This window comes from Perognathus longimembris, chromosome 7, assembly GCF_023159225.1.
Source record: "Perognathus longimembris pacificus isolate PPM17 chromosome 7, ASM2315922v1, whole genome shotgun sequence".
Taxonomy (NCBI): Eukaryota; Metazoa; Chordata; class Mammalia; order Rodentia; family Heteromyidae; genus Perognathus; species Perognathus longimembris.
This window is the reverse complement of record NC_063167.1, coordinates 73,320,918-73,348,774: the sequence shown is the minus strand read 5'-3', so window position 1 is coordinate 73,348,774 and position 27,857 is coordinate 73,320,918. Positions and strand designations below refer to the sequence as shown.

Genomic DNA, 27,857 nt, shown 5'->3' with positions numbered 1-27,857 from the left:
TCTGACTACAATGCTCAACCTCACATCCAGGCCTATTTTCCCCTCAAGCCCCGCCCCCCAGGGGGTCTGGCCAGATTTCTAGTGTTCTCCACGGGATCCCAAAGATTCTTAGAGGCGAACGCCTTTTCCCTTCTCAATTGGTTCTCAGAATCCCGACCTTCCTCCATTATTTGCCTACGGGGGCGAAGAAGCCCGCCCCTTCCCGCGCTCTCGCTAGTGATTGGGTAGGGGACCTGATTGACCACGCCCCCACATGACTGACAGCTGGGTCCCGACCCCGCCCTCCGTCCCGGGGCGCTCCTGACGGGGTGGCGAGGACCGTTACTTGGCTGGCGGGGCCGGCAGCTCAGGGCCCTCCGGACCGCGCCCGAGACCGCCATGGAGACCTTGCGAGCGCAACGGCTGCAGCCCGGAGTGGGCACCGGAGGAAGGGGCACGCTCCGGGCGCTGCGGCCCGGGGTGACCGGGGCGGCGGCCACACCCCCGGCTGGCCCCCCGCCCGCCCCGCCGCCCCCCGCCCCGCCCCCGCCGCCGCTCCTGTCGGGGGGCCCCGGGCTGCCCCTGCCCCCCGGCGCGGCCGGCAGCCCCGCGGTGCTGCGCGAGGCCGTGGAGGCCGTGGTACGGAGCTTCGCCAAGCACACGCAGGGCTATGGCCGAGGTGAGTCTGGGGTCCGGCCTGGCCTGTGGAGAAGCTCCCTTCCCCTCCTCCCTCCCGTCGCCCTCCTCCCACAGTCCGCTGGATCCTTGGGTGTTGTTTTTTTTTTCCTGGCCAGGCGCCCTCGACAGGCATTTGTTCCCTTTTGGGGAGTCGCCTTCTGGGCTGCACACCCGCTCGTCTGCACATCTAAGTCTCCCCCTTCCACGCCTGTATTAAGTTCCTGTCTTCTCCGGGGAGACCCTCCATTCTCATCAGAATTGGAATTCCTCCCATTGTGTGGATCCTGGCCTTAGATCCAAGACATTTCTCGTCCTTCTCCAGTAATTCCTGGACTTCTTCCTTACCCCATCTCCTTAACTTAAACTCCCCCCACCCTCTTTCATGCCAGTACTGGGACTTAAACTCAGGGCCTGGGTGCTGTCTCTTAGCTTTTTTCGTGCAAGGCTGGCATTACCACTTGAGCCACAGCTCTACTTCCGGCTTTGCTTTTTTTTTTTCTTTTCTTGCTGGTTAATTGGAGATAAGAGTCTTATGAATTTGTCTGTCCCATCTGGCTTCGAACCAGTATCCTCAGATCTCAGGTTCCCGAGGAGCTAGGATTACAAGCATGAGCCACCAGTGCCTGGCTTTATCCACCACCTCCCGGCCCCCCTCCCCAGGTGGGAGAGGGATTGAGCCAGGGTCTTGGTTATGTAGCCCAGGCTGGTTTCATCCCAACTGTGTCCTAAATGCATGGATTACAGGCATAAGTCATCATGTCTGACTTTTAAAATTCATTTACTTACCAAAATGTCCAATGCAACGTCAAACTTGCTGGGGAATTAAGCAGTCCCTTCACAAATCACTCAGTAATTATGCCTTCAAATCTAGACCCATACCACTGAGCCCATGCCAGCTTCCTGTGACTTAGTACTTCACATTGGTGTCTTTTTAAAAGTTTGGAGCCTTACAATTCCAGCCTCTGTCTAGCTGGCTCTGTTTTCCTGGCCCTTGCCCAGGAACTGAGAGTAAATCCCAGGCCTTGGCTCTCTCAGTGTTAAATTCTGTGGCAGGGAGCCAGGTAGAAACCCTATTTCAGTTAGACTCTTCTGCTTAAGGATGCCTAATTGCTGGAAAGGGGGCTTGAGGATTTTCTTTGTTATTTTCTGTTTAAAATTTCCTGTCAGTTCTAGACCCAAATTTGTAGTTCAAGTAAACAAGAAATATGTAGTGAAGAATGTGAGATTCAGAATGTTAAGTGTGGAGTTTGAAACACATCATGTCTGTTTGGTCAGGTCCTGCTTTATTTGAAAGTGACTATTTTTTAACTTCCTAGTTTAGTAAACTAGAAAGTCTTTTAGTCTAGAAAAGTTGCAGAGCTGTCTCTGTGAACAATTGCTTGCCTGCCTGCCTGCCTCCCTCCTTCCCTCCCTCCCTCCCTCCTTCTCGTCCTTCCTTTCATGTTAACTCTGGAGCTTGAATTTAGGGCATTGTTCCTTAGCTTTTCTACTCAAGGCTGGGGCTCTGCCTCTTGAGCTACAGCTCCACATCCAGCTTTTTGTGGGTAAATTGGATAAATCTTGGATTTGTCTGCCTCGGCTAGCTTCAAACTGGGATCCTTAAATCTCAACCTCCTAGAAGCTAGGCATACAGGCATGAGCCTCCTTCCCCTGCCCGGCTGTCCCTTCTTTCCTTTCTTCTTTCTTTCCTTTCTTCTTTCTTTCCTGTCTTTCTTCTCTTCCTGCTCTCCCCTCCCTCCCTCCGTCCCTTCCTCTTCTTTCTTTCAGGAAATGTAATAAAAAGAGAATGTACAAGCTTTGGTGATCTCTGTCTCTTGCCAACTCAGTCTTTGGAGAAGGGTCTTAATCTCACAGAGCTTTAGTTTCAAGGGTTATGAGATTTTTGCAATTAAGGCATAATAAGCATTTCAAATTATTATTGTTATATCAAATGTGTTGGCTCATGTTTTCTTAAAGAAGAATAGGTTCTATTTTCTCCCATTGTCTTTCCTTTTTGGCAGTTCAGGGCCCCAGTTGCAGGGCAGGTCCCCTCCAACCTCTTTGTGTCTTGGTTACCTTTGAGGCAATATCTTGCTCTTTGCCCAGGCCAGCCTGAATTAGGATCCTAGCTTCCCCATGGAGCCAGGATGCCAGGTGTGTGCCACTGTACCCAGCCATTGAGTGAGATAGAATCTTGCTAACTTTTTGCCCCAAATTGGCCTGTAACATTTGGTCCCTGATCTCTACTTCCCAAATAGCTAGGATTACAGGCTTAAGCCTCTGTGCCTGGCTTACTTTCTCCTATTCTTAAATATTTGTATCTCTAAGTCCAAAGATTCTGCTGCAATCAGACTTTTGGGGGACATTGCTGTAGGTGTCTAATGATGTAATTCTCATTAATTTCATTTTTCTTATACAATTTGAATTCCTACCTTGTGGCAGGTAATCTATAGGATGCTGAGGATAAAAACAATATGATTTAAAACCTCATGAAGTTATTTTTATCAACTCAATTATTTTTTTCATTTTTGTCACTTTTTTTTTGCCAGTCCTGGGACCTGAATTCAGGGCCTGAGCACTGTCCCTGGCTTTTGTTTGCTCAAGGCTAGCACTCTACCACTTGAGCCACAGCACCACTTCTGGCTTCTTCTCTATATGTGGTGCTGAGGAATCAAGGCAATGTATACGAGGTAAGCACTCTACCACTAGGCCATATTCCCAGGCCCTTTTGTCACATTTTTATTACAACATTAGTTATAACTTGCAATGGCAGGTTATAACTTGTATTACAACTTCTCGGTTCAATTCTTAGATTTGCGTGTGCATGTGTATACACGCACATGACGTATATACCAGGACTGAGGCTTGAACTCAAGGCTTGACATGCTACCACTTGAACCACACTTCTACTTACAATTTTTTACTGGTTAATTGAAGGTAAGAGTGTCTTGCAGACTTTATTCCTTTGGCTGTCTTTGAAGCATGATCCTTAGATCTCAGTCTCCTGAGGAGCTAGGATGACAGGCATGAGCCACCAGTACCAGGCTCAATTCTTAGGTTTAGCAAGGTTATGTGATGAAACTGCCTTTAACCATTATCCTGCTGCTTCGAGTCTTTTTAAAGTCAACATTAAGGGAAACTATCTCTGGACATAGCAGCAATCAGAAGTAGCCACCCTTCCTCTTGGAAGCTTAAAGGCATTTATTAAAATTATATGGAAATGTACTCTTCTTCTTGTCTGTGTTTCATTGCCCTGAAAGCCTCTAGTTTAGCTTCTAAAGAAATACTTTTAAATTTCCATGGAAAAGATGAGAGAACAAAGGGAATCCTGTTGACAAAGAGCAAGCAGTCCGGCTTCAGGCCTTGTGATGGTTCTTTCTATCCCTCCCCTCCCAGCCCTCATTATTCTTGAGTTTCTTATTTCCAGTCTGGGTGTCCAGCCAGTATTTGGGGGGAGTTTGGCAGATAGATCAGTTTCAGGCAAGCAAAATCTCTGCTGATTTGGCTCAGAAGTCCTTCACCACATGGAACTACTTATTCTACTTTTATTAATAGGCAAAGCTGCCATTGGCATGTACCCATATACTCTTGTGACTGATGGCATGATGTTTGGGGAATGGCTCTATTTCCCCAAATATAATTTACTTTGGTCTCTGTCCAGATCATTCCCCCTTCCAGCAGTGTCTTACCCATCATCTTTAATTCACACTCTTTATGTACCTCCTGACAACTCCAAATTTACCATTTCTAGTATAGTCTAGATTTACCTTAGCCAGGGGTGGATCCAAGCATTTGTGCTCAAACCTTTCTATTTACTTATTTATTTTGGTGTTAGTCCTGGAGTTTGAACTCAGGGCTTGAGCTTTTTTGCTCAAGGCTAGTGCTCTACCATTTGAACTACAACTCCACTTCCAGTTTTTTCAATGCTTAATTGGAGATGCGTCTTATGGATTTTCCTGTTCAAGCTGGCTTTGAACTGTGATCTTCAGATCTCAGCCTCCTGAGCAATTAATTGAATGACAGGTATGAACCTGGCTGTCTTGTCCCTCATCTTTACCCATCTTTTCTACTTTTACCCATCCAAGAGACATGGTTTGCTGTTGATCCTAATCCATTTCCAGCATTTAGAATTTGGAATCAGAGGACTTGGCACTTTGCCCTGCCAAGTAGTGGCTATGTGATTCTTGAAGAAACTGCTTAATCTTTCTGTGCTTCATCTGTTTATTTGTTCAACTTTTTTGTGTGTCTGGCAGTATGGAGTTTGAACTCAGGGCCTCATGCTCCATCAGTTGAGCCACTGTGACAGTCCCTTGGCCCCTATCTTCATAGAGCTCACAGTCAGATTTATAGAACAATTGTAAGGATTAATGTTTAAATACAACAGAATATCATAATAGAAAGATAACTGGCTTTGGAGCCAAATGAATATTGTTTCTAAGTCCTAGTTTTAAGGCTGGGTGCTGCTGACTCAAACCTGTAATCCTAGCTACTTGGGAGGCTGAGATCTGAAGATTACAGTTCAAAACTAGCCTGGGTAGGAATGTCTATGAGATTTATCTCCAGCTAACCAGAAAAAAGCTGTAAATGGATCTGTGGTTCAAGTAACAAATGCCAGCCTTGAGAGAAAAAAAAATTTAAATCCTAGTTTTAGCTGAGTGCTGGTGGCTCGTGCCTGTAATTCTAGCAACTTAGAAGGCTGAGATCTGAGGATCACAGTTCAAAGCCAGCCACAGCAGGAAAGTCTGTGAACTCTTATCTTTAGTTGAAAACCAGAAGTGGTGCTGTGGCTCAAGTGGTAGAGCACTAGCCTTAAGCTGAAGAGCTTAGGGACAGCACCCAGGCCCAAAGTTTAAACCCTATCACACACACAAACACACACACACACACACACACACACACACACACACACACACTGAGTTCTGCTACTTCTGTCCTGTTCCTTAACTTATTTACTTTGCATAAAATGGATATTACAAGACCTGTATGATAGTTTGGTACAGATTAAGTGAGAAAAATAACATAAAGCATGTAGCATATAGTACTCAAAATAGCAAGGGGTGGCTGCTGCTATTATTATACATTTGGAAATACTTTGAAAGCAGTACATATAATTGTCATTGTTAACATTACCCCCTTTTTCCACATGGCAGTTAAATTCCCTCTCATGCTTGACATCTGGAAGTCCCTAAGCTGGTATGACCAAGAAGTCATCGCCTTTCTCTGTCAGTGATACATTTCCCTCTCACTGTATCAGGCTAGCCTGGAACTCACTCTGTAGCATCTGGCCTTGATCCTTTCACCTCAACTTCCTAAGTTTTAGGATTACCAGGGTGTGTCCATACTCCAACCTTATATTCTTTTCTCCCCCCGCCATGTCTAGTATTTGGGAATTTTCATCTGTTTGCAACAGATTATTACATAATTATATTCTTACACTTGGTATCAAGTTGTTTGTGGGTTTTTTTGGTATCAAGTTTAATCCAGCCTCATAAATTAAATAATTTCACCCTCTGTTTCTACACTGTAAAACTCTTCCTTGGTGAATTAGTATAACATTCCTAGAAAACCACCAGGCCCATTGTCTTTTAGGTGGAGATTTAGAGTAAAGATTCAGTTCCTTCATGGATTTTTTTTTGTTGGTTTGGAATTTTTAAGTATCTTTTACCTAATTCCAGTTTTTTAATGTTCTACTTTAATCTCTGTGATGTATTTATGCCCTATCCTTTTTGCTTTGGTTATTTTTTTCTATTTTTTCTCTTTTTCTTTTCTTTTCTTTCTTTCTTTTTTTCTTTTGTGCTGTCACTGAGGCTTGAATTCGGGGCCTCATACTCAGCTTTATCTGCTCATGGAGCTTTGCCACTTGAGCCACACTTCCACTTTAAGCTTTTCCTTGGCTAACTGGAGATAAGAGTCTCTGAGATTTGTTTGTTTGGACTGGCTTCAAAATGTATTCCTCTGATCTTGGCTTTCTGAGTAGCTAGTATTGCAGGTGTGAGCCACCAACACCCAGCTTTTTGTGTTTGGTTATTTTTGAGACAGGGTCTCACATCTATGCCTGGATAGTGTGGACTGTGATCCTCCTGTTTATACCTGTATAGCTGGATGTCAGGTGTACACCACCACACTCATCTTTTTGTTGATTGGCTTATAGTTTGAGGATAGCCTTGAACTCTGATCCTCCTGTTCTCTGCTTCCATGTAGTTAGGATTACATGCATGAGTTACTGTACCTGGACATTCTCCATTCTCTCTCTCTCTCTTTCTTTCTCATTCTGGTCCAGTACTGGGGCTTAAACTTTCTGCTTAACTGCTTTTTTTTTTCAAGGCTGGAGTTCCATTATTTGAGTCATACTTCCACTTCTGATTTTTTTTTTTTTTTTGCTGGTTAATTGAAGATGGGAGTCTCATAGACTTCCTGCGTGCACTGGTTTCAAATCTCAATCCTCAGATCTCAGCCTCCTGGGTGGCTAGGACTACCAGCACTTGGCCCAAAGTATTCTCTTTTGTGTTCTCAGCCTGGTGGTATATGCACTTCTACATTCATCACTATCTTGATCTTCCTTATCTAAGGCCCCCTCTGTCAGTGTCTTCCATTAAGCAACATCAAATGCACTTATTTCTTATATAAACCAAAATGTCCTTGATTCGTCACTGAAAGTCTAGCTGAAACTATGGCTAGCACATGCACAAACATGTATGTGTGCACATGCATATAACAGTTTAACAGTTTTAGGGACCTTATGAGCCCCCATGAAGCTCAAATTTGAATTGGACTGTAGCCTTGGCCTCAGATGTCAAGACTCATGCTCCAGCTCCGTTGCGGCTTTGTGACCTGGAGAAAGTCATTTGCTCTTCCTTAGTATAAACTGGACTACATGATTTCTAAAGTGTCCCCCAACTCTAAAATCATTCTAAGATGCCTATTTCCTTTGGTATTGAATAATCATTAAATCATCCTAGCTGAGCATGGTAGCATACACCTGTAATCCCAACATTTGGAAGGCTGAGGCAAGAGGATTTTGAGTTCTAGGTCAGCCTGGGCTACATAGTGAGACTCTTTCAGAAAACCAAACCAAAACAAAAAGTTCCTATTATATACAAGAGAGATTTCACTAGAAACAAAATGGACATAAGCTTTTGGGTAGGATCTTCTCTGTTATGGTGTTCTCCTCCCCTCCGCCTTATTCCACTGTTGTATTATTTGCATGTCAGGACAGCTGTCACCAAGTGCATTGTGCAAAATTGTCTCAAAGAAGTAACTGGGGCTGAAAAGATCTCAATGGAAAGAACAAAGATGGCCAAGTATTCGGGCAGTAGTGACCTTTCAGGAGCAATTGGCAAAAGAAAGGGTAGGAAAGAGTGTTTCTTTTTCATGCTGTCATTTCTCAAGACCATCATTTAAAGTCAGTTAAATATAGGGTGTTAGAAAAGAGTTTATGCTGCTTCTCAAACTCTGGCTGGTATCTGAGGTCCCTGTTTCAGCTATAGAGGAAGCCAGACAACTTATGGGCCATCTGATTTTGAGCCTCTTGCTAGAAAGAACTGTTATTCTTTCTATTCCTAGTAACTAGAATAGAGGTACTTACTGGAGCTCAAATGTTTGCTTAATTAAAACGTACAGATCAGATGACTTGCCGTAGGAACCTGATTGACAGCCTCCTGAGTAGCTAGAATTATAGGTTTGAACCACCAGTGCCCACCATCTTTTTTTTTCCTTCCAATTTTATATCCACTGCACAGTCCCACCTACAGGAAGCAGATTGTCATAGCTCTAAGCAGTTCATAAAGTACTGGTGTTTAGTGTCTGGACTAATCAAAATGTGAATTAGAGGGTTAGAGGAGTGGGGTAAGTATACTCTGACCTTCCAATGTAAACGGACTGAATCATTGTCTAGCCTTATTAAAACAAATGTTTTCAAATGGTGATAGGAAACAAAAGAGCTCTAAATGTAGGTAAGGACTGCGGGTTCCAGGTTGAAATTCAGCACCACTTGGAGGTGTTCTCAGTACCGATGGTGACTGGTTTTTTTGTTGTTGTTGTTTTTTTCCATAGTGAATGTGGTGGAGGCTCTCCAGGAATTCTGGCAGATGAAGCAATCCCGCGGGGCTGACTTGAAGAACGGGGCTCTAGTGGTGTATGAGATGGTTCCCTCCAACAGCCCTCCCTATGTCTGCTATGTCACCCTGCCTGGAGGAAGCTGCTTTGGGAGTTTCCAGGTGAGAGTGGAGGCAGCAAGAGTAAAGATAAAGAACATATGACTTTGGCCATTAAGTCATTTATTTAAATCAATTCTGAGTAAATTATTTGGGGAGGCATTGGAAGCTCAGTAAATTACAAAATAATCTCAGTTGCATGCTTTTCTTTCAACCTTCAAAAATTCAAACCCTTGATGGTGTAGTGGCGCATGCCTGTCATCTTAGTTACTTCATGGTGTGAAGCCAGTCTAGGAAACAAATACAAGAGACTCTTATCTATGATTAGCCAGCAAAAACCTGAAAGCAGAGCTGTGGCTCAAACTCTCCCTTAGCATTTTCTCTAAGGAGGCTCTAAGTTTCAAGGCCCAGTACCAGAAAACAAAACAAACTTCAGATCTCAGCCTCCTGAATAGCTAGGATTACAGGCATGAGTCACAAGCACCCAGCCTTTTTTCTTGCTTCTACTGGGAAGAAATTTTAAAAAGACTGCACATTTGTTCTTGAAAGTTAGATTCTATTCATGAACAGCTCCTTAGGTACACAGTATCATTGGGAAAATGCCACTCACAGCTAAATGTCAAGGCCAAGAATCTCAGAATTCCCTAGAGGAAGCAGCCTAGACACAGCTTTGTTCTAATCTTGACTGCCTAGAGGAATCCAAAATACTTTGCCTGTCCACAGAACAAGAGAACCAAACCATGATTGATTTCTAAAAAGCTGGCTAGAATCTGGCTTTTGAGTGATCAGTTCTGTTGACAGGTTAAACCAAAGCATTTTTCATGTCTAATGATAATATGCTGATGTCAGCAGCCTTCCTCATTCTGCATTCAATTTAGTATGTGTTATAAGCCATGTCCAGTTCTTTAATGACTTCAGGATGGTGAATCAAAATTACATTTCCAAGCCTGGTGCTTGGGGTGCACGCCTGTAATCCTAGCTACTTAGGAAGCTGAGATCTGAGGATCATGGTTTAAAGCCAGCCCGGGCAGTGAGACTCTTTTAACTACCAAAAAGCTGGAAGTGGAGGTGTGGCTCAAGTGGTAGAGCCATCAGTAGCCTTGTGGGGGGGAAAAAAAAAGAAAAGAAAAGACAATCAAGGACACTATCCAGGCCCTAAGTTCAAGCCCCAGGACCAGCAGAAAAAAATTACATTTCTAGAGTAGAAATATACAGGAAGCTGAGGAAGGAGGATCTTGAATTTAAGTCTGGTTACAGACTATGTGTGACCCTGTCACAAACAAACAAATAAGGGATATTTAAAATGGTGTAGGCAGCACAAGGAAAGAGAAGAGGGTCAGAGTTGGCTTCTAAGTGGAGGGGGCTGAGGCCCGTGGACCACAATCAGCCTGCCTGAGCTCTGAAGCAGGGAATCCAGTGAAGATGCTCAAAGGAAGACATAAACATCACACCTGCCAATCCATGAAGACTGGACTATGCTTCAGATTCAAGGAGGGGAAAAGGATTTTTAAAAAGATGGAAGGAAGGGGCTGGGGATATGGCCTAGTGGTAGAGTGCTTGCCTCATATGAATGAAGCCCTGGGTTCAATTCCTCATTACCACATATATAGAAAAAGCTGGAAGTGGCACTGTGGCTCAAGTGGTAGAGTGTTAGCCTTGAGCAAAGAGGAGGGGGAGGAAGGGGAGGAGGGGGAGAAGGGGAGGAGGAGGAGGAGGGGGAGAAGGAGAGGAGGAGAAGGAGGAGGGGGGAGGAAAGGGAGGAGGGGGAGGAGGAGGAGGAAAAAAAAGAAAAAAAGCTCCAGGGCCTCAGAGAAGTCTGTTACTTTAGCTTCCAACCAGTACCACTCTTGCAATAAATCTTTTACTCCTGTTCTTTGTTTTTGGGCATTCTTTAAACATCTCCTCTAGACTGTTAAGGCCTTGTACAGATAGGGCAACCCACCATGGCTCCAGTTGGGGATTTATACTGACCTGCTAGTTATCAAGGGGTAAACACTCAAGGACTTTCCTTCTTGCTAAGCTCTCAGCTTCTTAACCTCTCCTCTTGTGTCCTTTCCTTCAGTTCTTTGTTGTAATGAGAACAAACCTGACCTGTAGACAGTAACACAAAAAATAATGAAGCTATGCTTACAAGCATGCCAGCCACTTTACAATAAAAACTTCGGAAAATGTGTTGAACCCACCAATTCATGCAGTTTTCTGTGTCTTCTACCTCAGGTGTCCCCTCCCCACAGTTCCTTCCTCTCTCTAGATGGGCATATGCACATATTCTCTCTTTCTCTCTCTCTCACTCCTGCCTAGTTTTGCCCCACCAAAGCTGAAGCCCGAAGAAGTGCTGCAAAAATTGCATTGATGAACTCTGTGTTTAATGAGCACCCTTCCCGAAGAATCACTGATGAGTTCATTGAGAAGAGTGTCTCCGAGGCCCTCGCATCCTTCAATGTAAGTAACTTGGAATCAGAACAGAGTTCTAATTCTTTTGTCTGTCTACATTTCTGTTATTCCTGTTTATTCTATCTATTTTGTGGTATGTTATATGTCAGTCTTTAGTTCTGTCTGGATGTTTATGTGGCTGAAGTGGTAAAGCGCTAGCCTTGAGCAAAAACAGATCAGAGACAGTGCCTAGGCCCTAGGTCAACCCCAGGACTGGCACCAAAAAAAAAAAAAAAAAAGGGAGGTGGTGGAGGGGGGAAGCTACTATTTCCTTGATCCTTCCTCCCAACATATTAATTGGTAGGGTGATAAAGTCAGCCCAATTTTCTGTTTTTTTTTTCTCTTTGTGTTAAGATGTAATTACATATACTATTCTTTTATCTGCCTTGTGTATTAGATGTTGCACCTTTTAATTCATAAAGTTGCTTCCCTCTGTTACTTAGACCCTATTCTTCTTTGCCCTAATCAACACTCTGTGTGTGTGTGTGTGTGTGTGTGTGTGTGTGTGTGTGTGTGTGTGTGTATTGGTCCAGGGGTTTGAACTCAGGACCTGGGTGCTGTCCATGAACTTTTTTACTCATAGCTCCATTCTACCACTGAGCCACAGCTCCACTTCCAGCTTTTTGGTGTTTAATTTGAGATAACAGTCTTGTGGGGCTGGGAATATGGCCTAGTGGCAAGAGTGCTTGCCTTGTATACATGAAGCCCTGGGTTCAGTTCCTCAGCACCACATATATAGAAAATGGCCAGAAGTGTTGCAGTGGCTCAAGTGGCAGAGTGCTAGCCTTGAGCAAAAAGAAGCCAGGGACAGTGCTCAGGCCCCGAGTTCAAGGCCCAGGACTGGCAAAAAAGAAAAAAAAAAAAGAGACTCATGGACTGGCCTCCAGGCTGACTTCAGGAAGCCAAACTGCTACTCAGAACCTCCCATACTTACTTTCACTGTCTCCCTTTCAACGATGTTGTTTAGTTGTCCTTTTGGTTAGTGGAATAGAATCCTGTATTCTTGTTGTTGTTGTTGTTTTTTTTTGTCAAACTGATATACGGAGCGGTTACAGCTTTATACGTTAGGCATTGGATACATTTCTTGTACTGTTAGAATCCTGTATTCTTAACTCACATATTCACTGTTATTTTGGCTAAATTGGAGTACCTTTTGTTCAGTTTTCCCTCTTTGTGAAACAGGGAAAATCAGGTTTGTACTTTCTCTGTGAGCCAAGATTAAATGTGTGATACCTTATAGGCCTGTGAGAACTAATAGAATAGCCACTAGCAATATAAAAATGTGGCTAGCATAATGCCCTGACGTGCTCTAATAGACCTCAAAACTAGTATCCTTTTGGGGACTGGGAATATGGCCTATTGGTAAAGTGCTCGCCTCATATACTTTTTGTTGTTGTTGTTAGTGTGTGTGTGCACGTATGTGCACACATGTGCCAGAACTGGGGCTTGAACTCAGGGCCTGGGCACTGTCCTTTAGCTTCTTCTGCTCAAGGCTGGCACTCTACCACTTGAACCTCAGCTTAACTTCCAGCTTTTTGCTGGTTAATTGGAAATAAGAGACTCACGGACTTTAATAGCTGGGCTGACTTTGAACTTTAATCCTCAAATATCAGCCTCCAGAGTAGCTAGGATGACAGATGTGAGCCCTTGGTGCCCAGCATAAAATATTTCATTAATAATATTTATACTGGAACTGGAGACAGAGCGCTATCCTTGAGTAAAAGAGCTCAGGGACAGTTCCTAAGACCTAAGTTCAAGCCCCGTGACTGAAAAAAAAAATAGCATGCTATAATTCATTGGGCTGGGAATGTGGCTTAATGGTAGAGTGCTTTCCTAGCATGCATGAAGCCCTGGGTTCAATTCCTCAGTACCACATAAACAGAAAAGGCCAGAAGAGGTGCTGTGGCTCAAGTGGTATAGTGTTAGCCTTGAGCAAAAGAAGCTCAGGGTCAGTGCTCAGGCCCTGAGTTCAAGCCCCAGGACTGGCACACACAAACAAAATAATGTTTATACTTACTACTATAATAATACTTTAGAATACTACTAGAATAATATTTAAATATACTGGGTTATGTAAAATAAAATATACTAAAATGAAATTTACTATTAAATTTACCTGTTCATTTTTACTTTAAGGTGGCAACTAGAAAATTTTAAATTAAATGTGGCTCACATTTTATTTCTATTGGATAGTGCTATCTAGGATGACAATTCTGATTGGACATCTATTTGTCTTTTCCTTTCCTCTATTACCAGGGCAACAGGGAGGAAGCTGACAACCCCAACACAGGGATTGGTGCCTTCCGATTCATGTTGGAATCTAACAAGGGCAAGTCAATGTTGGAGTTTCAGGTGCTTTTACACTTTCTCTCTGGCTCTAATAAGATGGCAAGCATTGCATGTATATATCCTCTTACAAACCTCTAGCTTATTGATACTGAACAAGAAGGAAAAGGTGATTATACTACTTTTCCAAATACAACTACTTTTGTTCCCCCAAGGGTATATTAGAATGCATGTTCCCCATGTTGGCAGGCCCCAGTGGCTTATGCCTGTAATCCTAGCTACTTAGGAAGCTGAGATCTGAGGATTGTGGTTCAAAACCAACCCAGGCAGGAAAGTCCCTGAGACTCTTATCTACAATTAACCACCAGAAAACTGGACCTGGGGCTCAAAGTGATAGAGCACAAGCCTTGAGCTGAAGAGCTCAGGGACAGTGCCCAGGCCCAGAGTGCAAGGCCCACGACTGACCAAAAAAAAAAAAGTTCCCCATGTAATTCGGATGCAACCTCCAATTACTGTGCTGGTATTTTATATTTTTTCCTCCAGGAACTAATGACAGTTTTCCAACTATTGCACTGGAATGGCAGCCTTAAGGCCATGAGGGAAAGACAGTGCTCTCGGCAGGTAAGAGATTTTATGGGTGAGGGGAACAGGAAAGATGGTAGCTGCTTGCTAGAAATAAGTGGTCCCATGCTTACTAGGTTGTGACTATTGAAAGCCTTATTTAAATGTCCACTTCATTTCTATAATACTTCCTATTTAAATTTTCACAGTGATTATTTTATCTGCCAGGAGTTTCCCTTAAGAATTCTCTTGAAGTCAGGCACCAATGGCTCACCCCTAGAATCCTAGCTATTCAGAAGGCTGAGACCTGAGGGATAGCAGATTGAAGCCAGACTGGTCAGGCTAATCTGTGACACCTTTTTCTCCAGTTAACCAGCAGAAAAGTCAGACCTGGGGATGTGGCTTAAGTGGCAGAGCACCAACTCAAGGCCCAGTACAAGTTCCAGTACACACACACACATACACACACACACACACACACACACACACACACACACACACACACACACACACTTTGGAGGCCAGGCACCAGTGGCCCATGTCTGTAAATCTGGCTACTTGGGAGGTAAATTAGGAGACTCGTGGTTCAAGGCCAGCCCTGGAAAAAACATTCATGATACTCCCATCTCAGCCAATAGCTGTGAGCAGTAGTACACAACTGTTATGCCAGTTACCTGTTCATCTCAAAGAACAGACGGGCACCTGTAATTCCAGCTACTGGAAGTGTAAATACAAAGACTCATTTGTCGAGGCTGGCTTGAGCAAGAAGCAAGATCTTTTCTCAAAAATAACTGAGTAAAGCCAGGCACTGGTGGGTCATACCTGTAATTCTAGCTACTCAGGAGTCTAAGATCTAAGGATCCTGGTTTGAAGCCATCCTAGGCAAAATAATCTCTAATTAACCAACAGAAAAGCTGGAAGTAGAGCTGTTGCTCAAATGGTGGGGCACTATCCTTGAGTGAAAAAGTTAAGTGACAGTGCCCTGAGTTCAAATCCCAGTACACACACACACACACTCACAGAGCTACAGTGAAAAGGACTTGAGGCATGACTCAAGTAGTAGGGTGTCTGCCTAGCAAGTTGGAAGCCCCACAGTACCACCCTGGATGGAGGAACACTGGAGAGCCTAGCATGATGGCTCGAGGCCAGCCTGGGCCACAGAGTATGACCCTGTTTGAGAAGGCAAAAGAAGAATCTTATTGGACCAAGGTGCTGACCTCAGTCCTTAGTTAGAAAGTTAGGCTTCTGCAGGCCCAACTCTAGTGGGTGACTATGGTCTGGGATGTACTTTTACCTTGCCGAGATCTTTCTATTTTCTCCTGACTAGGAGGTGTTGGCTCATTATTCTCACCGGGCACTGGATGATGATATTCGCCACCAAATGGCCTTGGACTGGGTGAGCCGGGAGCAGACTGTGCCAGGGGCACTGTCTAGAGAGCTGGCCTCCACTGAACGGGAGCTGGATGAGGCCCGGCTGGCGGGCAAGGAACTGCGCTTCCACAAGGAGAAGAAAGATATTCTCATGCTGGCTGCTGGACAGTTGAGCAATATGCATCCCTCCAACTGCTAGGCCTCTCTCCTCACACTGCCTGTCCTCTCTAGCTCCTTTTTTCTATGTTGCTTTCTAAGACTTAGGATAATTTCTGTATATACTTTCTCAATTTTGTACTTTAAAAAATATATGTATAAATTCTACATCTGGATTCCTATTTGCTAAGTGATCTCTTTCTAACTTCCAGTTTTGGGTATCTTTTCATTTGAACCTCTCCGTTTCACTTTGGCTCTTTGGTGGTGCTTATACTTCCAGGTCAACTCTGTGCAGTCGTCAGTTGTTCACTGTCATTGATTGCTTGTGTCTCCTTTTAAATCAACAGGGAGACTAAATAGGATCGTATGCCCACTCTCACCCTCATTCTTGCTTTCTCCTGGACTCAAACAGGGTATGAGTAAGAAGCCTTTGACTTTGGTTTATCTGGAGCTGGTCCTGCTAAGTATCCTTCCTCTCCCCATCACTACCTTACTACTTCTTTGGCTCCAAACACCTCTTTGTGGGTTTGTTTGTTTGTTTGTTTTTGGTGATGGGGAGGGAAGGGGTTGTACAGAGGCTTATATTTCAGGGTCTGGGCACTGTCCCTTAGCTTTTTTATTTAAGGCTCATGCTCCATCACTTCAGCCACAGCTTAACTTCTAGTATTTTGCTGGTTAATTAGAGATAAAAGTCTCTTGGACTTTTTGCCCAGGCTGGCTTTGGACATGGATCCTCAGATCTCAGCCTCCTGAATAGCTGGGTTGACAGGCATGAGCCCAACAGCCCTTGGCTGGTTTCTAATCTTTAAGTCACAACTGAGAAACTTCCCAGGAACAAGAGAGGAATTATAAACACAATTCATGGGCATAACCACCTAAATTGTTTCTGGGTCTAATCTCTACTGCTAGAGCAGTCCAGATTTCTGGTTATACAGTAGGAAAGAGGGTCAGGGTTGAGACTGATTAGTTTTCCCTTTCTTCTCTTCATTCATCTTAGTTAAATACTGTAGTAAAATCTTCTAACCTACAAAGATTAGTAGAAGATAAAACACATTCCTTCCCACTGCATCCTTTTGCTCTGTAAAAGCAATGACTGTTCTATTTGCTGAGTCAGGAAGTGAGTCCCTCTCACGTCCACTAAGTTGCTGCTGTTTATACTTTATATGTACATGCCTTAGATTCTCATTTATTTTTCTTTTTTTCTTTTTCTGCAAAGCATTGCAGCCTGAATAGATTAGGAAGATTAGATGAAAATATAGTATTATGGTACTTTCTAATTGGAACCATGGGAAACTGAAAGAGAAGAAAGAAAACCAATAATCAGCTCTCTGTGTTTTTAGTTAATAGTTTTCCTTCCCTACCTCTCTTGAGTAAAATAAGAAACAGTCTGGAATACAGCCAGAGCATTTTCCTTTCTGGGAATTTTTTGTTTTGTTTTGAGATGAAGACACATTCGCCTCTTGTTTCTGAGGTTTCCTTTATTCGGCAGTGTTTCACTGTGCTCTTTCCTTAGTCTGTGAAGCTTAATGCCGATTTCCCATTTAAACACACAGTTTGCTTTCAGACATAGATTGGGAAACAGACTATAACTTGCTCTTTTGGATTAGATAGGAGCAAGATGACAGAGAGCTTTCTTGATTTTGAAATCATCTTTGAGACTCGTACCCATAGAATCAGAGGGAATAATCCAGACACAATTGTCTAAGCACTTGATTCTTTAAGCCCCTTCTTTGTATTTTATGTAACATATAAATAATAGTACACTTATCTATTTTATTGATTATTTATAATCCAAAACCATACATAAGTCTTCCATTTTCTCCTGTGTTCCTTTCTTTGGGAAGAAGGATTAAGTGGTAGGAGTTGTAGGGAAAACTGCCTTTTGCATCTCTTGAATTTATTATTTTTCTTAGTTACCCAAGAACTTAAAAAACTTTTGTTTTGTTTTTTTGCCAGTCCTGGGGCTTGAACTCAGGGCCTGAGCACTGTTCCTGGCTTTTGTTTGCTCAAAGCTAGCACTCTACCACTTGAGCCACAGTGTCACTTCTGGCTTTTTCTATATATGTGGTGCTGAGGAATTGAACCTAGGGCTTCATATATATGAGGCAAGCATTTTACCAGTAGGCCATATTCCTAGCCCTTAAAAAACTTTTGGTGTTAAAGATTTTAGTTATCTTCTTAGTACTTTGTATCTATTATATATATATACATAATTTTATACATTAAAATAGATTTTTGGCCCAATGAGTTAGTAGGACTCTTTATTTATAATCAGAGAAACTCTAAAATGGCCCCATTCATTTATTCATATACTAAAAAAGTCTTTTTTGGTGCCAGTACTGGTGCTCGAATTTGAGCTCTTAGCAGTTTCTGCTCACAGCAGGTACTGGAGATAAGAGTCTCTTGGATTTATCTGCCTGAGCTGACACCAAAATACCATTCTCAGATCTCAGACTCTTGAGTAGTGAGGATTACAAGTGTGAGCCATCAGTGCCCAGCTCAAAAAAAAAAAACAAAAAAAACCTTATTTTATTATTACTTTGAGAGTGAAGGAAATGAGATTGCACTGCATGGAAAGGCAGTCTGCCTCTACTTCTCTAGACAGTTCAGGAGCCTGGATTCTGTCCTTGGCCCTTTCTCATCAGTCTCCATTTATCCCTGTTATACTCTCACCTACTCCTCTGTACACAGATTGAGAACCTATTCTTTCCACCACAACTTGGTTTGACCCTTTCATCTATTTTTATACTGGACATCATGACCTGAATATGACAGAGCACTGTGAATTCACATATTCAAAATAAAACTCACTTCTCCATACTTGCTTTTCTTTGACTCCGTTGTGGAATCCCTTTAATTACCTAAGCCATAAACATTAGCTCCATCTTCACCAAATCACTTATCATCTACAGAAATGGCCTCTTCCTCTAATGGCTAGTGGGTGTGTGATGTTAGCTAGTACTTATGTTTATATTGCTGTGAAAAATGCTCTAGGGAATTTTTAGGTCTACCTGCATTTGTTTTGGTAGGGCCAGATCGCATGATTTTTAATTAACTAATTAATGTATTTTTGGTGCCAGTATTGGGGCTTGAACTCAGGCTCTCCCTTTCTCCCATCCCTTCCTCTCCTTCCTTCCCTTTTGAATTGTGGCACCTTTTCGCTAGAGACTGGTGCTCTACTACTTGAGCCACAACTCTACTTGTGTCTTTATGCTGGTTCATTGGAGATAAGGCTTTCAGGAGCTTTCCTGCCCAGCCTGGCATCGAAGCTGGATCCTCAGATCTCAGCCTCCTGAGTAGCTAGCTAGCATTACAGGCATGGGCCACTGGCACCCGGCTTTGAATGAGCTGTTTTTTATTCATACTAATACCGTGGATAGGGCTACTTGCTTCTCAGATACGGTACAGACCTGGAAGATTTGAAATTTAAAAATAAATTCAATTTCCATGTTGTAGTTGGAGTGGAGGGAGGGACAGAAAGCCACCTTCTTAATAAGGAAATCAGCTCGTGCTTCGCTTTAGAGGGATTTTAGACTCCGCCTTCCACCCTAACTGGTCCGCCCAGAGGCGCCGCGGTTAGCTAGAGACCCCCTCAAGATGGCTACAGCTCTGCGTTCAGCCTGAGACCTCCTCAAGATGGCTACAGAAAACTTCCTCTTCCTTTCTAAACTAATTCCGCGTCGCGAAATCCCACCTCCCGCGCGCCGAGGGCGGAGCTTAGGACTCGTTTTTGATTGGTCAGCTTGCCTGACGACCTTTCCCCTCTGCGACAGTTTCCCGAGGTTCTTAGTTCTTCAGTGGCGCCGACGAGAGCTGCTAGGCAGATAAGATGGCGGACGTACTGGATCTTCACGAGGCCGGGGGCGAGGATTTCGCCATGGATGAGGATGGGGACGGTGAGGACGGTGGAGGCGGCTGCGGGAAGCGGGGAAAGTGCGAAAGGAGATTGTGACTGGAGACCTTCTGCGGGAGCGGAGGCCTAGGGCGCGGGGAACTGGGTCTCGTTAGGGCTCCGCCCCCGTGGAAGGATGGGGCGGACCCGGACTGAGCCTGGTAGCTGGGACGTACACGCTTCAAGGAGTGTCTTGGGGTAGAGGCAGTCATTTCAATGACTTTCGTACCTGTTCTTCGTTTTGGGGGCTCCAGAGAGCATCCACAAACTAAAAGAAAAAGCGAAGAAACGGAAGGGCCGCGGCTTTGGCTCGGGTGAGTGTGGGCGACGTGGGGGGCCGCGGTCCAATAGGAAGGGAGCCCCGACTCCTGGGGAACACTGGGGGAAAGGGAAGAGTTTTCGGTGATCTGGTGCGTGTTTCTTTCAGAAGAGGGGTCCCGGGCGCGCATGCGGGAGGATTACGACAGCGTGGAACAGGATGGAGACGAACCCGGACCGCAGCGCTGTGAGTTTCATTCAGCCCGTGCTGATGAGGAGTATGCACTACTTATAAAACTGAGCCGAGTGTGGATGAGTCGGGTTAACCACGCTCTGGAGTCTGTTGTCATTTTACACAGGTGATCCTGCTCGAAGTTTATCTCATGTTATTCTTAAAACCACTCTATCCTTTCCCAACAGCTGTTGAAGGCTGGATACTCTTTGTCACTGGAGTCCATGAAGAAGCCACTGAAGAAGACATCCACGACAAATTCGCCGAATATGGGGAAATAAAAAATATTCACCTCAACTTGGACAGGCGGACAGGATACCTAAAGGTATATTAAGTTGTACTTACTTTTTTTCCCCTTTAACCTTTAAATGGCATTGGTGGCTCTCCAATTTTTGCTGTGGTTGGCCAAGAATAAAGTTGAAGAAAATAACATTGTAGCCAGTCGCTGGTGGCTCAACACCTGTAATTCTAGCTGCCGGGACGCTGAGATCTAAGGATCACAATTGGAAGGCAGTCTGTGCATAAGTCTATGAGAATCTTAAATCCATAGAGCCACCAGAAAGCCTGAAGTGGATGTGTGACTTCAGTAGTAGAGCACCAGCATTGAGCAAAACAGCGAAGAGAGCACTTAGCCCAAGTACTGGCACAAAAACAAAACAAAATAAAAACCCACTGGAGATTGGTATTGTTAGGTACAGAACAGAAATAAAGCAGAAAGTTGTACTGTAGGGATATATGGTGTAAGTTCATTGGGTAAAGTTTATAAATTTTGCTGTTAAGTGAGTTTGGATTTGAGGAAAGCAGGGACTTGAAGCATGAGAAAAGGTGAAGGTTTTGATACCTGTGTTTTCATTTGTTCCAGGGGTATACTCTAGTTGAGTATGAAACATACAAAGAGGCCCAGGCTGCCATGGAGGGACTCAATGGCCAAGATTTGATGGGACAGCCAATCAGCGTGGACTGGTGTTTTGTTCGGGGTCCACCCAAGGGCAAAAGGAGGTAAAGGAAAAGAGAAAACACTATTATAGTAAAGGGAGCCATGAGGAAAACCCAGTCATTGTATTATATCTCCCTGACAACTCCCCTTTCTCATATTTGTCTTCAGAGGTGGCCGGAGACGTAGCAGGAGTCCAGACAGGAGACGACGCTGACAAGTTCTCTGTTCAAGTGATCTTGAAGATTCCATTTGAACATGCAGCCTTGAGGATTCAGGGCTGGGGTGGAACTTGGCTGTGTTTATATTTAATCTCTTACTCTTGTTGCTTAGTGTTTCTTTTGGGTTATGAATAAATGTTGCATTTTTGTTTTCTACATTTGAATTTTTTTCCTGTTCTAAAATAGCTGCTTTAAAGCACTATTCACAGTAGGGCATTATGGGTATTTGGGAAGATATATCTGTGAGGGGTGGAATTGTGTGTTTCTAGTGGGGTTGGATTTGCTCAGTATTTTTCTTGGAAGCAAGGAATGCATATGTCGCAGTGAGACATTCTTGCAGTAGTGGAGAGTAATTCTGTTCTGTATACTCTTACTGAAAGCTGATGGACTATTACAAAAATGTCTCTTTTGCTTCTTCTTTTCTTGATGGCACATTTGCTTGCATTTCTAGCTGTCTGATGGCTTGATCTGGCATTCTTCTGGACCCTCCTTCCTTGGAGTCTATTCTAAGTTGGTGGTGTCCTCTTTGGCAGCCAAGGGTGAAAGCCCCATAGAGGAGAGGATCCAAAGGAGCATTTAGGAGGCCAAAGAGGAAAAAGATGTGGCTGAGGCTGGGAGGGACTTCACTTAGCATGGTGGGGGAGAACCAGTACCACAGACCCAGTAGGTAATAAGGTGTCCAGCAGAGGGTGAAGGTCAATAAGACTAGTAGGGCCAGTCGCAGGGCCCGAAGACGAACACGAGGGCGAGTGTCAAAGCTGCGGCGGAGGGCAAATTCACCATCGGGTGCTGGGAATTCAGAAAACACTCAAATTTAAAACTGCTCAGCTTCTGAACTGAGAATCGTGAATTGATGAAGAGACAAAGATGGTGAGATGGAACCTCCTGCTCTTCCTTAAGAAAGCCTTAACCTTTTCCCTGCCTAGGACTGCATGACTCCCCTCCCACACCAGGCATTTGACATGTTGGGGGAAAAAGTTTTGGAATGAGAATGCTTTATCAGTTGAAGCCAGTAAGTCTACTTTAAGACTTGATGGTATTCAAGAGTAAAGAAGAATACTCGTAGTCCTTTCACAGCTTAGTTTCATTAGAGGTGGTTTACTTTTTTTTCTTCTGTGTTGGGGCTTGAACTTGGCCTAGGTGTTGTCCCTTAGCTTTTTTTGCTCAAGGTTGATACTTTACCATTTGAACCACACCTCTACTAATAGCCTTTTTGCTGGTTACAGATGCATCCCACAGACTTTCCTGCCTGGGCTGGCTGCAAACTGCCATCCTCTGAACTCAACCTTCTGAGTAGCTAGGATTACAGGCTAAGCCACTGGGCACCTGACTAGAGGCAGTTTAGAATTAAGGGAACTTAATATCTTAGGTACTAGAAAATAATGATCACTTAGTCACTGGCTTAGTGCCATTAGCTGTCCTAGCACATAAGTGATGCTTTCCTGGTAAGGGTTAAGGTATGGGAATTCTCACCATGGCTCCCCCTTGTGGTCTGGGTACTGGACACACTGAGGACAATACGGCTATAGCAGATGGCCATGACAGTCAGTGGCAGCAGAAAGAGGCAGCAGAAGGTGAAGAGGTTATAGGTGATCTCTTGCCATTGAGCCTTGAAGCTCCCTTTGGTGACACACTGAGTGAAGGGGACTGGACCGGCTCGCTGGGCAGTGTGGAACAGGAACAGCTGGAGTGGAGTTGAGGACTATTAGTACTGCTTCCCACAGCATTTACCCTATCCACCCATCAGAGTATCTCCTCCCAGTTCCCCCTTAACACCACGCAGAGCAGTGCAATGAAGTTTGTTAAATCATGTCTTCTCAAATACTGTTTATTTTTGCCAGACCTAAGGCTTGAACTCAGGGCCTGGGTGCAGTCCCTGAGCTGCTTTTTGCTTAAGACTAGCTGTCTACCACTTCAAGCCACAGTACCACTTCTGAGAGTTTGGTCATAGCATTGCATCTACCTCTCATTTCTATGTAACTTACCACATACAGTAGAAGCCTTTTTAACTGTGAATCATCTGAAATAAATCTACAAAGGTTAGTAATGTACTTCTTTCTTCCTTTCTTTCTGCCAGTCCTGGGGCTTGAATGCAGGGCCTGGATGCTATCACTGAGCTATTTTGTTCAAGGTTAGTGCTCTACTACTTGAGCCATAGCTGCATTTCTGGCTTTTTTGGTAGTTAATTGGAGATGAGTCTCGCAGAAGCCTAGCACTAGTGGCTGTAATCCTAGCTACTCAGGAAGCTGAGACCTAAGGGTTGCAGTTTGAAGCTAGGCTGGGCAGGAAAGCCTATAAGACTCATCTCCAATTAACCACCTCAAAACTGGAAGTGGACCTGTTGCTCAAAGTGGTATAGTGCTAGCCTTAAGCGTCCCCTCCCGCCCCCCAAAAAATTTAAAAGCTCAGGGACAGCACCCAGGCCATGAGCTCAAACCCCATGACCAAAATAAGTCTCATGGGCTTTCTTGCACAGGCTAGCTTCAAGCCACAAACTTTAGATCTCAGCCTACTGATAGGATTAGAGGTGTAAGCCACCAATGCCTGGCTAAAAGTAATTCCTAACTAGTACTTCTTTGCCATGCTTTAAAAAAAATCACACTATAAATTTTGTATTGACAATTAATTACTTCAGGTTCATAACATTAAGCAACAGCTACAACATATTGCCAATGCAGAGGCTCTCCAGAAAGACACAATCTGCAACCAAAAATAAAGCAGCTTTTGCACATATATGTCGAGACCAGTATGCCATTGAAACATATTGCAGTTATTAGATTGCAGTTACTGCCAGCTGTAAGAAAAACATTCATTTCCTATTTCATCATCTTATGCTCATGGGTTTCCAGTGACTCAGTGAAAGTCATAAGCTTGTACTAGAGCCAAGTAAAACAGTCAAACAATGGAACAAACAGTCTTAATTCCCAGTCTCTAGCTAAGGTTTGTTTCATATAAACAGACTAAACTTAATTCCAGTCGTAACTGTGACAACCTTTTAAGTGTGGGATGGTAGAGGCCATTCGACACTAGGAAGTCATGTTTTGTTTTTGTTTTTGCCAGTCCTGGGGCTTGAACTCAGGGCCTGAGCACTGTCCCTGGCTTCTTTTTGCTTAAGGCTAGCACTCTACCACTTGAGCCACAGCGCCACTTCCGGCTTTTTCTATATATGTGGTACTGAGAAATCAAACCCAGGGCTTCATGTATACAAGGCAAGCACTCTACAACTAGGTCATATTCCCCAGCCCCTAGGAAGTCATTTTTGTCCTTAGTACTTTTTTGGCAGCTAATTTTTTAATATTTTACATTTTGAGGCTCAATCTTAAATCTGACTGTAATATTCCAAAGACTGAAATTACATGCCCTTTTTGGCCTCTTTGCAAACATAATCTTAATTTTGCAGTCTCAAGAGATGTTGGAGTGGTTTTCATTTGGAAGGAAGTGCTCCATATTTAGCTTTTCTAGACTTCGAGCTCCTTTTCAGTAACTGAGATGTGGTTAAGCAGAAGCCAAGTTCAGATGGCCTTGTGTTCCTAATTTTTGGTTGGTGGTTTTCTTGAACTGTATTTTATTTTTGTCTTTTTTCATATTGGGGATCATACCCAGGACACTGCACTCACTTGGCAAGCGCTTTGCCACTGAACTACATCCCAGCCCTGTGTTCCTAATTTTTAATACTTATCCTTCAGTAAATCCAGCATAGAAAGGAAAAACCAGTAAGACTACACTACATGTACTGTGGTGCTGAGGAATCGAACCCAGGGCTTCATGTATACGAGGCAAGCACTTTACCACTAGGCCATATTCCCAGCCTTTTTTTTTTTTTTACCTTAGAGTGTGCCAAGCTTAGTATTTGTGATCTGCCTTCTTTCCAACCCTTCCTGATCATTCACCCATAAGGAGTGCTCAGTTTTAGCAGCAACCTCTTTGTGATCCTTTACCTTCCATTCCAGCATTTCTCCTGCTTTAACTTGTTTAAAATTTTAATTTTCTGTCTTTCAAGGTTGTTTTTTTTTAACAATAGTGTAGTCTTACTGGTCTTTCCTTTCTATGCTGGATTTAGTGGATAAGTATTAAAAATTAGAAACACAGGGCTGGGATGTAGTTTAGTGGCAAAGCGCTTGCCAAGTCGTTTTTTTTAATTTCGTCTCTGGAAAGCTTTCCCTGACTTGAAGAGTGCATCAGAGACTGTTGTTCTTGAACCTTCTGCATAACACTTTGTGATAATGGGGCTTGGACTCAGAGACTCTTGCTCTTGCTTAATTTTTTTCACTCAAAGCTGGTGCTCTAGCCAGGCACTGGTGGCTCACACCTGTAATCTTAGCTATTCAGGAGGCTGAGATCTGAGGATTTCAATTCAAAGCCAGTCTGGGCAGTAAAGTCCTGGAGACTCTTATTTCCAATTAATCACCAGAAAACTGTAAGTGGCGCTGTGGCTCAAGTAGTAGAGTGCCAGCCTTGAGCTGAATAGCAGAGGGACAACACCCAGGCCCAGAGTTCATGCTCGATCCAAAAAAAAAAAAAAAGGGGGGCTGGGAATATGGCCTAGTGGTAAAGTGCTTGCCTTGTATACATGAAGCCCTGGGTTCGATTCCTCAGCACCACAGTATACATACATATATGTATATGTATGTATATGTGTATATATACATATATATATATGCCAGGGGTGGTGCTGTGGCTCAAGTGGTAGAGTGCTAGCCTTGAGCAAGAAGCAGCCAGGGACAGTGCTCAGGCCCTGAGTTCAAGCCCCAGGACTGGCAAAAAACAAAACAAAACAAAAAGGCTGGTGCTCTACCATATGAGCCATACCTCCATGACCTGCTTTTTGCTCACAGACTTTTTTACCTGGTTAGCTTTAAACTAGGGTTCTCACACTGGGACCCTCAAATCTCAGCCTCCTGAGTAGCTATGTGTAGCTAGGACAACAGGTGTGAGCCACTAGAGCCTAGAGATGACACATATTATATTTTGAATCCATGAATGAACATACCACAGGCATTACTCGAAGCCAGTGACTTCACTTCTAATCACCCTCCCACTCCTCACCCCTGTGTTTCTACCCCGCCCCAAAGGTTTTCTTCTTTTTTCAGTAGCTGGGATTGAACCCATGGCCTTGTGACTGCTAAGTAAGAGCTCTACCACTGAATTACACCCCCAGTTCCTTCTCCAGAGGTTTTTCTGAACCATTATCAGAAAAAGAGTAGTAAGGGATGTTATGAAGAGTTGGAAACCAAGCACAGTAAATCTAAAGAAGAGGCACAGATAATATAACTGCTTTAAAAGATAGCAACCCTGCTGGGAATATGGCTTAGGGGTAGAGAGCTTGCCTTGCATGCATGAAGCCCTGGGTTCCATTCCTCAGCACCACATAAACAGAAAAAGCCGGAAGTGGCGCTGTGGCTCAAGTGGTAGAGTGCTAGCCTTGAACAAAAGGAAGCCAGGGACAGTGCTCAGGCCCAGAGTCCAAGCCCCAGGAGGGGCAAAAACAAAACAAAACAAAAACAAGCAACCCCCTCATAACATGCAAATGATCTTAAGAAGACTAAAAGCTCATGGCGTGTAAATATGCACCTTAGGAATCCAAGCCCACCCTGAATCCCACGTTACTCACCTGGGGCACGGCCAGCAGGACGCTAAGTCCCCAAGCTGCCCCCAGAAGCTTCCTTCCACCTGAGCGGGGTCCCAGCGGGTGGAGTACTGCCGCCTGGCGGTCAAGCCCGATAACTACGGGCAGGAAAGCTGCGGCATACATGGCCATTAGTTTTAGGAACATAAGTGTCCGACATGCGATGTCTCCTGCCAACCACTGGACAGTAATGTTCCAGGTGGCATCTAGGGGCATGACCACGAAAGTGACTAGTAAGTCGGCAGCCGCTAAATGGGCGAAGAGTCGCCGAACCGGGGAAGGACGGGTCTGGCTGGGTCGCGGCCGGGTCACTGACCACAGCACGGCCAGGTTTCCTCCTGCCGAAGAAACAAACAGCACAATGGTCGCTCCCACCCGGACCTTGGCTCCGGCTGAGAAGGTGGGTAACTCTGAACCCTCCACCTCCACTCCTGATCCCGCCCAGACCTCCTGCCCCCCTGCCTCGGTGCCATTGCCTGCAGCCATGGTGGTCTGGAAGGGAAGAGAGGAGAGGAGGAAGTGTGGATACGGAGCTCTTAACCCGGGCCGCTAATTCTTCACTCTCCTTTTCGGGATCAGAAGGTGGTGCGTCCACTACCGTCTCTGGTCTCTCCATCTATTGTAGAGGAGGTCACCCAACAGAAATCGGGTGCTAGTCATACCCGCTTCTCCCTTAACAGATTTAGCCGGGACTTCGGACTTCTATTGCCTAAGATGTCTTTGGGAGCTAGAGCCTTGGATCGCGTCGGTGACTGAGCGTGTGCGTGTGCGTGTGTGTGTTGGGGGGTGGATTCTCCGCTAGCCGGCTGGGCTAGAAGATCACTGCGGCTCTTGTGGCCCCGCCCATAAATACCCACCCACCTCCCCACCACACCCGAAGGCCACGCCCCCAGGCCCCCGTCACCCCATAGGCCCCGCCCCTCTGGTCCCGCCCACGACCGCGATTCGCCATCCTGCCCCGTCCCTCCCAGGTCCCGCCCCTCCCCAAACCCCGCCCCTACACAGTTAAAGGGTTTCTTGAGAGTTGTGCTTATAAAGCGGGTGGGACTTGCCGAGACCGCTCGCGCGGGAACACGCACGAGCAGGCCTCAGGAGGCG

The 27,857-nt window shown here is 44.5% G+C and overlaps 3 protein-coding genes across 6 annotated transcripts; 2 read left to right on the top strand and 1 right to left on the bottom strand.

Annotated features, from left to right (window-relative positions):
- The first annotated feature begins 296 nt into the window (after positions 1-296).
- Lix1l (limb and CNS expressed 1 like) lies at positions 297-16,232 on the top strand. Its single transcript, XM_048351922.1, has 6 exons — positions 297-658; positions 8,689-8,852; positions 11,091-11,231; positions 13,479-13,574; positions 14,052-14,129; positions 15,397-16,232. Exons 1-6 carry the CDS (start codon positions 379-381, stop codon positions 15,637-15,639), a joined length of 1,002 nt encoding a protein of 333 aa, XP_048207879.1. The 5' UTR covers positions 297-378; the 3' UTR covers positions 15,640-16,232.
- On the bottom strand, positions 11,294-27,516 carry LOC125355513 (gonadotropin-releasing hormone II receptor-like). Of its 3 annotated transcripts, XM_048351920.1 has the most exons (4): positions 26,745-27,516; positions 22,607-22,817; positions 21,508-21,922; positions 11,294-11,306 (listed from the first exon to the last, which is right to left on the bottom strand). In XM_048351920.1, exons 1-3 carry the CDS (start codon positions 27,243-27,245, stop codon positions 21,525-21,527), a joined length of 1,110 nt encoding a protein of 369 aa, XP_048207877.1. In that variant the 5' UTR covers positions 27,246-27,516; the 3' UTR covers positions 11,294-11,306; positions 21,508-21,524. The 3 variants fall into 3 exon arrangements, with proteins under 3 accessions (XP_048207877.1, XP_048207876.1, XP_048207878.1); XM_048351919.1 differs by lacking the exon at positions 11,294-11,306 and having other exon boundaries at positions 21,441-21,922; XM_048351921.1 differs by lacking the exon at positions 11,294-11,306 and having other exon boundaries at positions 21,763-21,891.
- Positions 19,344-21,289, top strand: Rbm8a (RNA binding motif protein 8A). Of its 2 annotated transcripts, none has more exons than XM_048351927.1 (6): positions 19,344-19,492; positions 19,743-19,802; positions 19,919-19,993; positions 20,167-20,303; positions 20,841-20,977; positions 21,084-21,289. In XM_048351927.1, the coding sequence occupies exons 1-6, from the start codon at positions 19,426-19,428 to the stop codon at positions 21,127-21,129; spliced, it is 522 nt and encodes a 173-aa protein (XP_048207884.1). In that variant the 5' UTR covers positions 19,344-19,425; the 3' UTR covers positions 21,130-21,289. The 2 variants fall into 2 exon arrangements, with proteins under 2 accessions (XP_048207884.1, XP_048207883.1); XM_048351926.1 differs by having other exon boundaries at positions 19,916-19,993.
- Positions 27,517-27,857: the final 341 nt, after the last annotated feature.